The sequence below is a fragment of the Phascolarctos cinereus genome, unplaced genomic scaffold (genome assembly GCF_003287225.1).
Source record: "Phascolarctos cinereus isolate Bilbo 61053 unplaced genomic scaffold, phaCin_HiC Scaffold_9;HRSCAF=440, whole genome shotgun sequence".
Taxonomy (NCBI): Eukaryota; Metazoa; Chordata; class Mammalia; order Diprotodontia; family Phascolarctidae; genus Phascolarctos; species Phascolarctos cinereus.
This window is the reverse complement of record NW_027556402.1, coordinates 191,084,049-191,101,304: the sequence shown is the minus strand read 5'-3', so window position 1 is coordinate 191,101,304 and position 17,256 is coordinate 191,084,049. Positions and strand designations below refer to the sequence as shown.

The 17,256-nt window shown below is 34.7% G+C and overlaps 1 protein-coding gene across 7 annotated transcripts in view; it reads right to left on the bottom strand.

Moving 5' to 3' along the window:
- The window catches only part of KIAA0232 (KIAA0232 ortholog), a 111,563-nt gene that overhangs the window by 69,638 nt on the left and 24,669 nt on the right, over nucleotides 1–17,256 (bottom strand). For 3 of the 7 annotated variants that reach the window (XM_020992107.2, XM_020992104.2, XM_020992106.2), the window contains one exon: nucleotides 5,062–5,561. The exons of 2 other annotated variants lie outside the window; for them this stretch is intronic. In XM_020992107.2, coding sequence (XP_020847766.1) covers nucleotides 5,062–5,292 — 231 coding nt within the window. In that variant the 5' untranslated portion in view covers nucleotides 5,293–5,561. The remainder of the gene's footprint in view (nucleotides 1–5,061; nucleotides 5,562–17,256) is intronic. 2 more of the 7 variants (XM_020992109.2, XM_020992112.2) reach the window with 1 other exon arrangement.

Here is a 17,256-nt window from a genome sequence, read left to right as displayed (position 1 = left end):
TTTACATTATTGTGATCGTACATATTGTTTTCCTTCTTTTCTTCACTTTGCATTAGTTCATACAAGTCTTCATCAGGGATCACTTTAAAGACTTGGAATAAGGTAGTGGTAGGTAAAGTTCTAAAAGGTGAACTAGGCCAGTTTCCCTTTCAAACAGCTGTTTGGAATTCTGCAACTCTGGTTTGTGTAGGGCTTGTTGTTGCTGTTTTAACCAAAGAATAAGTTACAGCATCTTTATTTTCTTACTGTTAGGCAACTGATTTAGAGACACAAACTAAGACCCAGGGATAACTACGCATTTCTTTCAATATAAAAGTAAATGGCTGGGATTGGTCTTAATTAGAATTTTTATAAATCATTTGAAAGAATGAAATTGCAGATGTTTTCTGGGTAGTAATATGCCAAGCTAATGGAAATAAACCATAGATTTACTCCCAACAATGTTCCCCAAAACAGTAATGCAGGAAACATTAGTTCCATAGCAACAATTTTATAAAAAGGATTTATATGTATATTCCCTAAGGGCTCAAACTCAAGACTAGAAAAGATTATATTAGGTACAAAGAGTAGAAACTGTACCATCTTTCTAACAGCAATTCTGATTCTCTCACCCCTCAATCGTCCCTCCCTAATGTGCCTCTTTCCTCATCACAGAAACCCTAGTAATTCCTTCTGTGTTTGGTGAGACTTGGTTAGTAGGAGCTATTTCCACATATGTCTTTCATCTTTCTTGGGTAAAGGATGGGAAGATGAGTTTCAGCGATTATTCTGCTGAGTCTCAACTCTTACTTATCACAATCCTGCAACTTCTCATCTTCTGTCCCCATCTTCTTTGCTCTCTTGATCTTTGCCTATCATATGTACACTGAGTTCTGTTGAGCAACCACTTTCTGACTGGCTGAACTAACAGTTCTCTGCCAAAGAAAAGGTTTGCTACTATCCCAGTTAAAGATGGAGTTTTGTTACAATGCATTAACAGCAATATTGTGAGGCTACTTTGATTGGGGAAACTTTATGTAGGGTATTTCTGTATGGAGAACTCTCATGAGACTGTGGTTAAGAAGTAGCAGATGACCCTAAACCCAATCCAAATTGTACTTAGGGAATGCCTTGCAACTGATGATTTTATATTACAAGTGAGGAAAGGATTTTGAAAGGTGTTGAAGATTGGTCACTAAAGATAGAGGTCTAACACACTAATGCTAACTGCTAATGTTTTCTGCTTAGATTTCCTACCTTCTTAAAGTTGCTCAGGTTAGCCTTTTTGACCAGAGCAACATTGTAAGTCTAAATTCAAATGCCACATTCATGAAGTCTTAGGTCTTTGACAGGAAGTGGAAGAAAAGAATGCCACATATTCGCAATTTTAAAAATTGTAATTTATCAGAAACTCTGCTTACCTATAGAACTTCTGATAAGAGAAATTGTATTCAGTCAGAAGCAAACAAAAAAAGTGGTCTAAACAATAGAATAGCTTTCTATAATACAGAGTATTAGTAAATACCTTTTGGTCATACAACTTTAATAAGGTAATATGGTTTTGTCACGTCCCTTTTCCTATTCTGAAAAACATTCTACAGTTTGCTAAATAAGCTAGACACTCCTTATCTACTTTAAATCATCAATGTATAATATGAACATAAGGAAAATCTTACTCTTATTAAATGCTACCTCTAAGGGATCTTAATGCCAGAGATCACAAAACTCACTAGTATATTTTACCAAAGTCTTCTGAGAAGCTTTAATTTTGTCAAAGATTTTTTAAAAAATCCTCAAATCTGTTTGCTTAAAAGATTTTAATACAATATAAATCAAGTCAATTTCTTTAAATATCTAGCAGCACCACAATAGAAGAAATAGTAGACACCACAACAGAAGAAATAGTAGATAGGAAAATAAAGAGAAAAAAATTTATACTCTACCCAAAAACTCTCATGAAACTATAGCTCTTCCTTTCATTTATTCTTTTGAAATAAAATAATTCTAAACACTAGAAAAGGAATCCTACTAGTATTAACTGAGGCATCTCTCTCCTAAACTAGTAGGTAAAGTTTAAAACAATATGTCAGTGTTAAAATACAATCCTAAAAGAAAAAAGAAAAAGGATCACTTTAATATCAAGGTGACATTTTTATTGAGTTTCAGACACTGTTTCCCTTGGAATACATGAGACTTGTATACTAGGTTAACCAACTAACCAAAAAGTATTGAGTACCAACTACATTCAAGGCGCTTTGTGAGGGACTATTAAGAAAATACTCTTGGTGTGCTACAAATCTTGGATCTCCTTACCATTCGCTTACTAGTTCTTGCCCAAGATGTTACAGTTGATATTCATGCAAAGAAAAGAGAGGACATATCTCCTTCCTTTCATATGTATACATGCATACATATATACAAACACAAAGCAAGATAGGTATAGATAGGTAAATGGATGGTCTATGTTAAATGAATTCTCACTTTGTTTTGTTCTAAGTTCATACCTGTAAACTTAAAAAGACTGAGAAATGCTAGCATTTGGCATATGATTATGATACTAGTTAAATATATAATTAATTACAAGTACCTGTCATGTTCTATGAGAAAATATTTAAGTACTATGAAAATGTATCATATTCTTTAAGTCAAAAACAAACAAAAACAAAATCAAAACTGAATGGCTAGTAAATAGGGGAAAAATCAGACAAGATTATGATTACATCATACAAACAAAGCAAGTGAAAGATACAGTAAATATGGAATGTATGTACAAAATAAAAACATTCAAAAGCAAGAGGAAACATAGCCAACAAATAGATTCATCCAATATTTCAAACTGTGATGGAAACAGTGACAAATCACAATCCTTCAGAATCTTAATCAAAGGGTATTTACAATGGAAGTATCATGATTATAAGTTCTAAATTTTTTTCTTTTTTGAGCTAGGATATAAAACTTCCTTTTATGGCTTTTGAATACCATACAATGCTATAAAAAAAAGTTTCTATTAAATGATTCTATTAGAAATAGCTTTCTTAAAAATAAGAAAATTTGGTACTGGAGCCACACTTTTTTGGTACTGAAACCATACATTCTTTAGACAAAATTTTCCTAAAATAATGCCTCCAGATATCCACTAAGTATGTCATCCCTCCTTCCAAAATTTCAACTTCAGACCAACTTCCCACCAACAAAATTAGGCAGATAAAATAGAGATTCTTGTTCTCACTACTTATGTGACTACAGTTAATTACCTAAACTATCTGGGACTAAATTTTGTCATTCACAAAATGAAGAGGTTAAACTAGATCAGGGGTTAACCTTTTTTGTGCCACGGACCCATCTCCCCCTATCACTGGCAGTTTGGTGAAGCATATAAAGAAGCCCTTCTCAGAATAATCTGCTTTCATCTTAACTAACTGTAGGAAGTGCTAAATTTCATTTAGAGGTTAGTGAAAATAAGGATGTAATTTTTTCCCCATCCAAGTTCAAAGACTCCTTGGAAGTCTATGGATCCCTGGTCCATAAAACCCCTGGACTGTATACATAGAGGCCTTCTGAGTCTAAATCTATGATTCTTTCCCTAAGAGAAGAAGCAGCGAAAGCCTATCCCAAAATGAAGCATCAAGAGTGTGTTAATGTAGTCTTAAGGACAGATATTTAAAAAAAAAAAACAACCCAAAATCTTAGATTTAGCAGGGGTTTTAGATATCCTTGACAGATGGTCATTTGCACTCTCTACTTAAACCCATCTAAAAAAGAGAAACCCTACTATCTCAGAAGGTAATGCTGCTAGCTAATTCTTTCTTGTATTTAGCTAAGTATATAACCTAATCACAACCTCTCCTTGTGTTTCCATCCTAAGTAACTGTCTATATCTTACAAGGAACAAAGGCAAAATAAGACAGGGACAAGTCCTTCCTTCTATTACATCAAAATCTTCTCCCCTATAATTTTTACATACTGGTCCTAGTTCTGTTCTCTGGAGCCACATTATAAAGTATAGAAGCCACATTAGAAATATAGCAAGCCTTAGTGCTTTAATCACTAATAGCTTAAAACTTCACTAAGACTTTTGTAACACTGTTTTGAGATTTAAGTTTCATATTTGGGGGTGGGTAAGGCTAGTACTACTGTCAACAGAAAACACAAACCACAGATAAAACCCCCAAAGTCTCTTAGGCCTTCCCACCCTCCCTAGGGTTCTATAAAAATATATGATCTTAGTTTAAATGGTTCTATAGCAGTAATTCAGAGTATATTAGATCACTGCTGGAACTCTGTTTCACTTCTGGCTAAGAAGAAATTGCATCTTTCACTTCCAATGTGTCTGCTTTCATGGTAGAAAAAAAGTCTGAAATTTTGGAATTGGTAATTTTTTTTTTATTTTAAGCTCAGCACATAAATGAACCCTAGTTGGGGGAACCTATTTTTAAATATAAGGGATCAATTTATATAGGGAATTATTCAAGGCTGGGATAGGGTGGACAAAAAGATGGGAACGAAATTACTGTGTTTGGCAAAGTACATTGCTCAACCAAACCTGAGAGTTTGCCAATCCTTAACGCACACTGATTTAAAAGTAGTTTAGCTTGAACCTTCTACAAAAACTTAAAAGCTTAATTTCAAGCAACAAGCATTTATTTTAACATGTTAGTATTGTTTAACACTAAGTAACTTATGTTACTTCATGTTATTTAAAATGTTAACTTTAGCATGTTAACACAATATATCACGGATATGCCATAATCGAATGTCAGAATACAGAGTTTTCCTAAATATTAGGAAATATTTCAGAACAAGAAATTCATAAGATCACAGCATCACAGATTTAGGCTGAAAAGGACCTTAGCATGTGTTTGGCTCCACCCCCTCATTTTACAGTTGAAAGAACTGAGACCTTGGGAGGTGAAGCTCCAGGTGACACAGGTTTTAAGTTGTAGAGCAGGGACTTGAACCCAGGCCAACTCAGTCCCAACTGAGTACCCTTTCCATTGTCCCATATGTGACCTCCCAACAACAAATACATATGTAGAGACAATAACAGTTTACTTGCATGAAATATCTAAAATGTGTAAATACCTGTTCCTGTAGATCGTAGTCATAGCTATCATGCAGCAGAAGACTGAGGACATACCGAGTATAAATCATGGCATCAATGCCACACTTCTCTAGCTCTTGTCCCAGCCAGGTCTGCACTGGGCCCAAAGCATGAAGCAGAGACATTTCAGAAACAGATACAGGGCCTGGATAAGAGCTTGAGGAGCTTTCAGATGGCAAACCATCCACAACAACTGTACAGAGAGGGTGCATGAATCTAGGTGGCTGGCATCCTTAAAACGTGAAGCATTTTCTGTAGTTGATATTCCGTTGGTATCTGGAGGGGATTTTCACTCCAGTAAACAGGAGAGAGGCTTGACTTCTAGGATAATCATTTATATTTGCTAGCAGTCAGCTGTCTAGAACTGAACTTCCCTCTTCAGGCATGACCAGTGAATATACTTATCCTAATAGCAACACATGTAGATGTGTTTTTCTACCTTAATTTCACATTGAGGCCAAATGTGAGTCTCCGGCAGAACCTACAAAAATGAAGAAAAAAAGTACAAATGTGAATACAAGGACAACACATCAAATATTTGAAAATAAATTTTAAAATTCAAATGAATGAGTTCACTTTACTAAAGTAGTCTTGAAAGTAATATTTCATAAATACTTCTAATCCACTTTTTCATTAAACCTAATTTTTTAAAAAAACTTAATATATTCAGATTTGCTGAAGGTCACATGCCCAAAATAACAACTTATTAAGGTGGGGTGTGTGCTTAGTGATTCAATTCAATAAACATTTATTAAATGCTTACTCTGTGCAAAGCACAGTTCTAGGGCCTGGGGATATAAAGATACAAATGAAACAATTCCTAACTCAGGGAGCTTACAGTCTAGGGAGAATAGGGGAAATAAATAACAAGTATGTAATAAAAAGTATATAAAAGGTAATTTGAGGACAGAGAGAGAAAATACTAAAAAGGAAGCATGAGGGAAAGTCTGCCAGAGGCAAAAATATGCAAACTGAACCTTGAATAAAGATGAGGATTCTGAGAGGCAGAAATGAGGAAAAGGAACATTCCAGCTGAAGGAATCAGCAAAGTTAACAATGAAACCTTTCCTAATTTCACTTTATCAGAAATTATCCCCCTGCCTTTGGAGAAAGCTCAGTGCATCAGAAAGGGCATTGGGCCGGAAGTCAGGAAGATCTGACTTGAAATCCAGTCTCAGACACTTACTAGCTTTGTGACTCTGGGTAAATCACTTAATTTTCTGTCAGACTCACTTACTCCAACTGTTAAATGGGAATTATAATAGCACATCCTTCACAGGGTTATTATGAGAATCAAATCAGATAATACCTATAAAGTGCTTAGCATAGTACCCATCAGATAACAGGTGCTTAATAAATGCTTGTTTCCTTTCCCCTCTCCCCTTCTTTCTAACCTCTCATATGCCCTTAAGTTCTCTTTATAGTTAGCAACTATAATTACTTGAGTACTGTCTCTTCTACCATACGTTATACTCTCCACTCTCCTAGGAAACAACGACCGATTCATCTTTATCTCTCCCCAAGCACCTAGGACAGTGCTTTACATACATTAGGTGCTTCATAAAGGTATACTACTGAACTGAATGCTTATTTTGCCATACTGTTAAATTAGTAAAATGTTGGCTTTTATCTGCAATGCTGAATTAATTAATCAAGCACTAAAACATTAGCTTATAATTTGAAAAGGTATGGATCCAAAACTAAGTAGTAATTAGCTAACAACTTCATAGAAATAGTATTTAAGCTTGACAGACATAAAGAACTTTGTTGCCTGGCAGGTACTACTTATTTATCCTTTAGGCAAATAACATGGTATCAGGATTACTTTATAAAATTAAGGAGAGAGCACATTTCTGAATATGGTAAGCACAGGAAGAAGAGTTGTAACAACTCGGGCTGCTATGAGTAAATATTCTGATTTCCTGAGGCAAGCTTTCTCATGGTTTGACAAGGGCTGTCAGAAGATTTCCTTTGTTTCCCCTAATTAATACTCTTTCAGTAAAAACTGGGGCCAAGCTAAAATATGGTCCCTATCAAATGATAACATTTATAATAAAGCCTAGTAGAAGACGGACAATTAAAATAGCAATTTGTATCCGAAGTAGAAAGAACGTAAGCTGTAAGCTTCATACCACACAGCCTTAGCTTTATATAACACATGCTGGATGACAGCAGGGTTATCACAAAGTGATCACTTTTTTAAAGCAGCATTAGTAATTGTTAGTGAAAGCATCAGGTGAGAAAAGCAAATATTCTATAAACATTTAAAGCTAAAATTCTTTGTTAGAGATAAACGCACAGAATTCTAAAAGTCCTTTGCAACAGTATACTAAATCTGAAGGATTTTTTTAAGAAGAAAAAATACTAAATGGTTGAAAGATCAACTACAAAAAAGAAATCAATATCTGTCACTACGGTGTCATATATGCTATTTTGTTTCATTTAAAAATAATTTTCAGCTACTACATTCTCTCTTCCTCAATTTAAAATGAATCTAGAGACCTTAAAGAACAGTTTATACATGTCTATTTCTAGTTGGCTGTCACAGTAAAGCCTTTTTCATAAATCACTAATACAAGTAATAAAACATTACAAAACAATGTTTCAGAAAAAAGCTTTTAAAACCAAGTAAGAAGTAACATTTAATATTACGTTTACTACTTGAAAAATGTTTCACAAGGTAAACTGTAAAGTGGAAAATGGAGGTCTAATTTCAGACAAAGGTAATCAGAATAGAATAATGTCTTTGGCCCAACTGCTAAAGACTTAAGAATAAATCTGATATTAAACGACCGATTAAGTATTCTTCCTTACATTTTCATCAGCCCTTCATATCTCCTTTATTGCTTTAGTAAAGTTTTTAGGAAGCTGTACTCCTACTGTTGTGGACAAGCAGGCAAATCATTAAGGGGTAAAATTATGTGGAGGAAAAAAAATTATTTCCTCTTCAAATCTTGGGAGGGTGGAATAAGTAGTATCCACACTGGAAGTAAGAAAGGGCAGAAAATAAGCATTCATTGTTTATTAAATGCAAAGCACTAAAACAAATTATATTCACTAGAAATTCTGAAGACACAGTTCAAGTAAACACTGACATGAGGAAAATATCCTTGCGTCAACTTTTAAAGTCTTTGCCCTCTAGGGTTCCCTCCAGCATTAGATCTATTTTGCAGATTAAGGTATTTAAAGTTTTATCCAATGATTAAGTACATTAAAAATCTAAACCTGTGAAAAATCATAGTCATTATGAAAAAACCTAAAAAACATTATTATTTAACAATATTCCCAAGTCTTAAGATTTTTTTTTTCCCATCATCAGGGAAAAAAGATTTATACTTTTTCTCAGCTAAGTGATTTAAAAGAAAAAAAGCAAAACATTCATATAAAACAAAGTACAGAGCAGAAAATTCGTTCCTAGAATTTACTTCTGAGAACATTACTAGCCCCTCAACAGTGTACTCTTTCCCTACAATTCATTCCAGACGTTCATAATTCTTCTTTTCTAATAATATAAGATAGCCTAATAGATATATTTGACCACATGCCAAGAGGCACTAGTAGAAAATGCAGACCGAGATTTGTTTTACAATCTGGGCCATAAAAACCATAAAACATGAAAGTAAAAATTATGGTGCACCAGAATTACTTGCCTTGTCCAACAGGTGCTATATACTGGCAGTGCTTAAAGTGGGTACAAATAACAGGTATGGTACTCAAGCATTAGTCCTAGGCTTGGCTTCTTCTTACGGAATCTCTGACGACAGGCCAACATAACCACAGATTCAAAGAATGCACAAACCTCTGAGCAGACAGTTCTTGCTAGACAAACAAATTCTCCCAAAATCAGACAATATACCTAGGCTCTGGTTACCAAGTCAAGAGGCCCACATTCATCTACATCTGGAAATTACCTTTCAGTTGTGAATGCACACCAAATGGATAACATAAGAACTTCAAAATGCTATTGGTTCATGAATCGCCTCTGGTACTATGGTCTGCTATTCCATCAGGCACTCACTGATGGTGCCCTTGTGGCTGGCCTGTATGGGGCAAGCCACATTTCATCCAACTGGCAGAGTTCAAAAATCTGCCTAGCAAATAACCAAATTTCCTTTGTACCACTATGTAAATTAAGTTCATCAGGATCTCTCACATTTATATTTATTTTGTTACCATTAAGGTATTGTGTATTTTGTTATAGTTTGTAACTGAAGAGGAAACTGAGACCTATTGATATTGTATTCTTGCCATTAAAATCACCTCTTTATTACCATTATTTCAGGTAGGATGTACCTAAGCACCTTAGAAAGACAAATATATTTTAAAAAAACCATATTAAACGCTTAAAAACTATATTTATACATTAAATCTTTATTATTATGACCTCTATCTCCTAAAGCCTTACTTTCCATATTATTTTTTGTAACCTCTATCTCTTAAAGCCCTACTCTGAGTGATCCAAGGCTGGAGGAGGAAGCAACATGGGGCTAAGAATCAAATTATCTGTGTTTCAGTCTTGGCTCCCACACTGATTAGGCAGGTAACAATTTTTCTACACCTCAGTTTTTTCATCTGCACAGTAGGCATAATAATAGCTTCCCTATTTACTTCACAGGGTTGCTGAAGATTAGATATGTCAAAGCTCAGACTATAAAGTTAAACCCTTACTATTACAAATTACTTTCCTCAACTTAAATTGAAACTGGATTAGATGACATACCAAACTAATGTACTTCTAATTCAAAAGGCTTTTGAATACCTTCGGGGCACGTTTATAGTTGCCTAAAATATTCAAAAATGCTTCCATGATCTGACCAGCTGAAGCTATGCTTGGTAATTTTTCATACATGATACTATTAGGACATCAAGAGAATTCAATATACTTGGGGAGGGGGTTTAGTTAAAAAAAAAAGGTATCAAACCACGAGATTGGAAACTTTCCCCTCAATTGAGATGTTAAGTTTCTCTTTTAACATTTAAATACAGAAAACTATAGTGAATCCAAAGCAGTGCAACTTCACTTTAATTCTGGGGGTGAATTCAGATTGTAATGTACAAATGGACTTTGATATCAAGTTTCACTATAATTCTGTGATGGAACATAGACATCTATGCCATAAGCATTGGGCTTCCTATACACAGACAGCACTTACAGGCCAGTCTGAACTTTTAAAATAGCCTGGAGACCAAGACTGGAGACTATTCCACTCTATTGCCACTGAGTCCAATTCTAAGACCAGCTTCTCAGCGGGAACTTTGGATTAAAAATACCTCCAGAGGTGATAGAGGAGGGGCCAATGACTTATGTAATTTTAGGGAACTCTATCCCAATCCCCAATCCTCATCAAGCAAGCTTCCTATTCAACATTCAGGCCAAACTAACAGAATAATCTCACTATTAGATTTACTTTGGCTTAGAAGTGATAGAGCATGGTTCTTTCAATTAATGTCCACCATAGCTCTCAGGAAATTAAAAACATTCCAGGGGTAGAGAAGATATCATCCTAGGTCTATAAGAGATAGTGCCCCAAGAGTTATATGTTAATATTAGATTACCCTTTGGTTTTATCAGAGAGTATTAAAAATGAAAACAAATTTAAATTATGTCAGTCTATAAACTGTAATCTAGTCCTTTTTTTTTTTTTAAAGTTTCAGGCTGATATAATTACCCCTAAACTGATTCATCCTTCATTAGTGAAAAGATATATGGCATCTACTAGACTTGGAATCAGAAGAGATCTGATCATGATTAAGTCACAACTGTGAGCACAGTTTTCTCATTATTAAGTTGAGGCCAATAATACCTGTAGAACTAAACAACAACAACAATAATGATATTGTAAATAATAATAACAGTAACAACTATTATTGAAAGTGATAATGATAAAAATAAACATAATGGCTCATATTTATATATCACTTCACTATGTGCCAGGTACTGTGCTAAGTGCTTACAATTATCTCATTTGATCCTTATAATAACCCTAGGAGGAAGGTGCTATTATTATCCCCTTTTTACAGATAAGGAAGCTGCAGTAAACAGAGTTTAATTGACTTGTTCAGATCACACAGTTAGTGTATGAGGCCAAATTTGAACTCAGATTTTCCTGACGCCAGGCTGTGTTCTATCCACTTCACCAGTTAGTTGACACCTAGTTGCCCCTAGTAATATAATCAAGTGACATGATGTACACATAATGTTTGTCTTACAAAATGAAACTGCTATTTAAATGTCAGTTATTGTAAAACACCCAGCAAACTATTCATTCTCCTTCTTAGGCAAGACATTCTCTGCCTCATCTTATTTATACTTTTAATTAGCTTATCAAATCTTCGCTATGCAAACATTCCAAAAGATAAGCCAGAGCCCAGCCTGAATGAATTAATGCTAATTTCATTTTTTTTGGTCCTATAGTATTAGTATATAGAAGTATATAGTGAGGCAATTCTCTCTAAAACAATGCAGATTAGCAAGTTTCCTGTAATTAAAGTCTAAGATTTGAAACTAGTAGGGTCCAAATTAATAAGACTTTCCTTGGGCATTCTTTAATCTTTACACAAATCTAATCTCCATCAAAATGTGGTGATACTTTCTGCTTCACACCATAAGTCTAAAACAATTAATAAATTATAACTTTAATGTGGGTTAGAAATTTTGTCCAAGTGTTAACTGCCTTCTTATGTAGGTATAGAAATCATCTCCTATGACTATAATTTTCCCAAATAGCAGGGAGTATCACTACAGTTCAACCTCTTTAAAGTAGTAAAACAATCTTATCAATTTATGTATTTAGGTGTTTCCAGTATTTGTGTAGGGAATCATGGGAATTTTATGTCTTTGAGTCAGCTAATATCTGTCCTTGCCTGAAGAAATACAGCTCTAACAATATGATGGAACTTTGGGAAAATATTTGTTGTTCAGTCATGTCCAACTCTTTGTGATCCTATTTGGGGTTTTCTTGGCAAAGGCACTGGAGGGGTTTGCCATTTCCTTCTCCAGCTCACTTCACAGATGAGGAAACTGAGGCAAACAGGGCTAAGTGACTCGCCCAGGGTCACACAGCTAGTTAAGTGTCTGAGGCCACATTTGAACTCAGGAAAATGAGTCTTCCTGACTTTAGGCCCAGCACTACATCCACTGCACCTCTTAGGTGCCCTTGAAAAAAAAATACAAAGTTCAAGTATATGCAAATGCTATGTAGATTCTGTGTGACAGTGATTATAATATTTGGGTAGTTTGTTATTGTTAGCCTCACATTTAAGTTTTGTATTACCTTTTAATCTAAGTGCTACAAAAGCAAAGAAACAAGTTTTCTATAGTAACAGAATACTAGGAAATAGAGAACTAGATTGTTTTAACAATCTTCTTTTACGTTTAAAGGCAGCTAGGTGGAATACAGGCAGTTGACAGCAGACAAAACACGGAGTCCAGTGGATAGAATGCTAGGCCTGGAGTCAGAAAGATATGAGTTCAAATTCAACCTCAGACACTAGCAGAGTGACTCTGGACAAGTCATTTAACCTCTACATCTCAGTCAGGTTTCTCAATCGTAAAATGAGGATAATAATATCACCTGCCTCCTCAGAGTTGTTGAGAGGATCAAATGAGATAATAGTTGTAAAGCACTTAGCATAGTGCCTGACACATGCAAGACATTTTATAAATATTTGACTCCTTCCTATTTAAAGCTCCAAAAATATGTTAAATTCTAAATACTAATAGCACCATAGATTAAGTGGTAGAAAGGACCTTAACTAGACCAATTTCCTCATTTTACAGCTGAGGAAACTGAAGCAGAGAGCTAAAAGAGGTTGAGTGACTTCTGTTCAAGGTCACACTGGAGGAAATGGGTCAGATTTTGGACTTAGATCCTCTGACTCCAAAGTCAGAGTTTTTTTCCCATGTACCACTTTATCTCTCTTAATTTGGCCTCTCTAATATTAGCTCTCAAGTGAACCCTTACAACACAGAAGTATCCTATGGTCTGTTCTCTATACCAATTTTAGAAGAAGCTTCAGAAAACAATCTCAGACTTTCCTTTCTTTTCTCATAATCAAATACACATCAGCAATGCCCAGTTCTTACTGTAATGAAAATAAGCAAGAGACTGAAATACTTGAGATACATTACCCCCCAGTCCTCAAAAGGAACTGAGAGCTCCCCAAAGACACTGGGAATCCCCACCATTATTGCTGGAAAACGTGGGACAACAACCAATATCTTAATATGCACTAGTTATATATGATTCTTAATGCAGCCTGATCATACTCAAATTCCCAACAATGAGAAAATGTTATGGAAATATTTTCTTGAAATTTAAACTCCACGCTACTAGGGTGATTTCTACCATTTCAGTTAAAGCAAGCCTTTAACTATATGCTCCTCGGAACTGACAGTTGATTTCCCAAATACTCCATCTTCTAAGACCTTCCCTAGTACAGTGACCTAGTTGTGCATATGATAAGACAAGATCAAGTTATCTAATTCATTGGTAATTCTCAAAATAAGATCAGCAATACTGCTTCTTTAATAATATTTACAAAATCACATAAAGATATAAAAGTAAATTTTAAAAGCAAAATCACTTGCTCATTTTCTGACAACACTCCAAGAATATCTGTGAGAAATTTTACATAAAATAATTTAACCTATTAGAATTATCAACCAGTCATTAAGGGAACTGGAACCAGACAGCTAAGAACTTTTCAGAATGGTGCCCTGTAGGGCAAAATATGAAAATGGGACCTTATGAAGAAAAACATGGGCTTACCTTTCTCAGTCTATCTTTGCAAATGTAAACTGCTATACTCAAAGCACTATTTTTTAAAAATAAAAACTTTAAAATCACCAGCAAGTGAATACAATCAACTTACCTACCTTTTCCTGTACCCCACTTTGAGCCCACAGTATGGCATAGTGCCAATCACTGCCATTATAATCCTTCTTGGATTATGAAAGTATCCACAACCAAGGATTAAGATTTAGGAAATATTTTGGAGGGGGAAGAGAGAATATATGATCCAGTCTTAATTTTCTTTGTAAATTTCAATTACAAGTCAAATCACACCAGAAAAGATCAAATACTATTATAACCAAAATTTCACCATAATTACACTATTTCTGAGTTCCAGAGTTCCAGATGATGTCCTAAATAACCATGCTTTGCTAATCTTGAAAATCTGTACTACGTTGTGACCATTCTTTGTTCATATAATAATCACCAACAAAATAAAAATTTGATACTTAATTTTGTAGCATAGAACAATATAAATATATATGGTCACACACACACACACACACACACACACACACAACCTAGTGGACAAATGAAAGGAAGAAGAAGAGGAAAAAGACAGTCCAACTGAAATAAGCCATTGTTCCCAACTTCACGGCTACTTGATGCTACATTAATGCTTTGGGAATATTTTAGAGCAAGAGTCAGGTTTGACCTGTACAACTACAAATATTGGTTTTCTAGTCTAAAATAAAATTTCTTATTAAGGTAGTAGTGGGAGTATCATCACAAACCAATGTTTCTGCATTGATTCTTTAAGACTATGTTTAGATTTAAACATAAACAAAAAATTGATAATACTTAATTCACTAGCAATTAAAAAGTGCTGTGAAGTATTTTTCTGAAACTCAAGAGTCCACATGAGGGTATTTTGTTTTTTTGCCATTTTACTTAAAGCAACCCTTAAAAATGTCTTCATTTACATTCCTACAGCTTATACAAAATTAAGCTGTGCCAAATTAAGTGGATCTTTAAAAATTTTATATATACTTTCCAACAAATTTCTGTTCTGTTCAAAATTCAGTTAATGATAACAAATCAATCTGATGGTGCTGACATAGTAAGAACAGGCAAGAAGCCATAAGAGAAGGTAGGAAGCAACAATTAGATTTATAGTGGGACCAAGGAACATTTGGAGGACAGTAAAGACATTTTCCTAAAACTAGCTGAATTTATGCAAAATTACAGTCCTAGTTTATAGGTAACTACAAACCTGACCCTACCAACCAATGGAATTTGGAGGAGCACAAGACGTAAGAGCTGTGAGGAACCTTAACATTCCTTGAATTATTAGTCAATGAAACTAGAACTTCAGCCAAACTGTGACATTTAGAATATTAGTAGTGCAAAAGAATTTAAACTCTAAAGAACACAAGTGACAAAGTTAGACTATAGAGATAAAAAAACAAGAATTAGGTAGCAAGTAGAAGTCCCAAGGAGTTGAAGAAACTGCTTTTGAAGATGGTTAACTGCTTTAGAGCCTGAAACAAGACTAGGAAAATACTAACACCTAAATGGCCCAGATAGAGAGCTAAACTTCTGTAGGAAGCTTTCCCTTGAATATTTCAGCCTACTTGGATTTCTCCCTGTTCGGACCTCTTCTAACATTTACTGCTCATTCCACCCCCTTAGGCGCTTAATTACATACTCCTGTACTCTAGTTCATGTGCAGATATCTCTCCGCATGAGATAAAGTCCTTGGGGTAGTACTTACTTTATAAATTTAAAGCCTCTTTCATTAGCTAATAGTTGTTTAATTGAAAAACTTCCTAGATCTAAATTTGAGAGAAAAAAATCCCAAATTAGAAGTTTGCTAATTACTGCTGAATACTCAAAGAATTGGAGAAAACTGAAGAGTTAATCTAGTCTGGTTCTGTGCCTTCAGGAAAGTAAATGTCTAACTCAGAGGTGAAGAATGGACAAACTACAAAATAGAGCTGGCCACTGGCTTAATGTTATGTAGTTTCTAAGTCAATTACCAAGAGTTGATAGAGAACTACTTTTAGTTAATCAACAAGTATTTACTATTACTGATTTACTACTATATGCCAGATATTCATTGTTTTAGACACTGAAGATACAGAGACAAGTGAAATAGTCCCTACCTTAAAGAACCTTAGATACTCTATTTGTTTCACATGTGTACATCTCTCTGAAATGAGATAAAGCCCACTGTGCAATATTTTTTAAAATGAATATCAGCTCCATCCACACATACTGCCCCAACTACTAAAATAGTTGACTGGCTAGTAGACTATGAGGGAGGAAGGGCAAGAGAAGGAATAATATGTACACATATAAGTAAATTCAGGTAACTGGAAGCCCAAGGGAAACACTAGGAGTTATGGCTATGGCTAATCAGTTTAGAGTTGAACCAAGTTTTTTGGGGGAGGGACAACTAAAGAGCTGTATGCACGTGCTTTAAATGTGACAAACTGGTCACAACAATATAATAGAATGCAGATTAAAGTAGTAGAATTACTTTAATTCCTTGCATGTCACATTTTAAAAGTACATCCCCATATTAGTGTGTTTATTTACTCCCACAATGGTATATATTTCCCACTCATTCTCAGTGCTTTATATAGTAAGCCCTACTATCTGTTGAACTGAATTTGAAATGACTCCTAAGCCTTTCTTGTCTGCATTTATATCTAGTCTCATCCTACCCTAACCTGTATTGCTTTATCTATACACCACCTTGCACTTTTTCCTATGGAAATTCAATCTGACTTAACTGTGCCATTCCCCTCTAATGAATCCAGGATTTTTCCTCCCTTTATTCTTCTTCTGTTTTTTAACTGGTTCCCCATTTTTACACTGAAAACAAACTTCACAACAAGTTTCTTAAAGGGCTCAATTTTTAAGGATTTGCAAGTCTTGTAAATGACAGTCACAATATTCACCTTTTGATGCCCAAAGAAATTTTGCATAAAGAAAAAGACTAGCAAAAGTAGAAATAAAGGATATAACAAACTGTAGAAGAAGTAAGAGTAAAGAAGAGAGGATAAGGAAAATAGATGCCTAAAAAGGTCAACTAAGCTACTAATAAATTAGAATCTTACACTAACTCCTACATAACATTTAATTGCTAGATCTGAGAATGCAAATACCAGGACAGATGGTTAGGCTTTCATAAATAAGAATTCTTACCTGTTCAGTTTCTGCATCTCAGTGAATGAAATTGGAACAGAAGGTGTTGTTCATCCTCCTTAGCAGATGGACTGGTAGCAGAACCAATCTATGTCCAGAAGAGACACTCCATAGCCTACTCTGGAATTCTATCACTTAATAAAGTGTTCAAGTGCTTAGTCTAATGATTTTAAATTTGCAAAAAGACACAGCCAGGCCACTATATCACAAGGAATTATCAGCCTATAA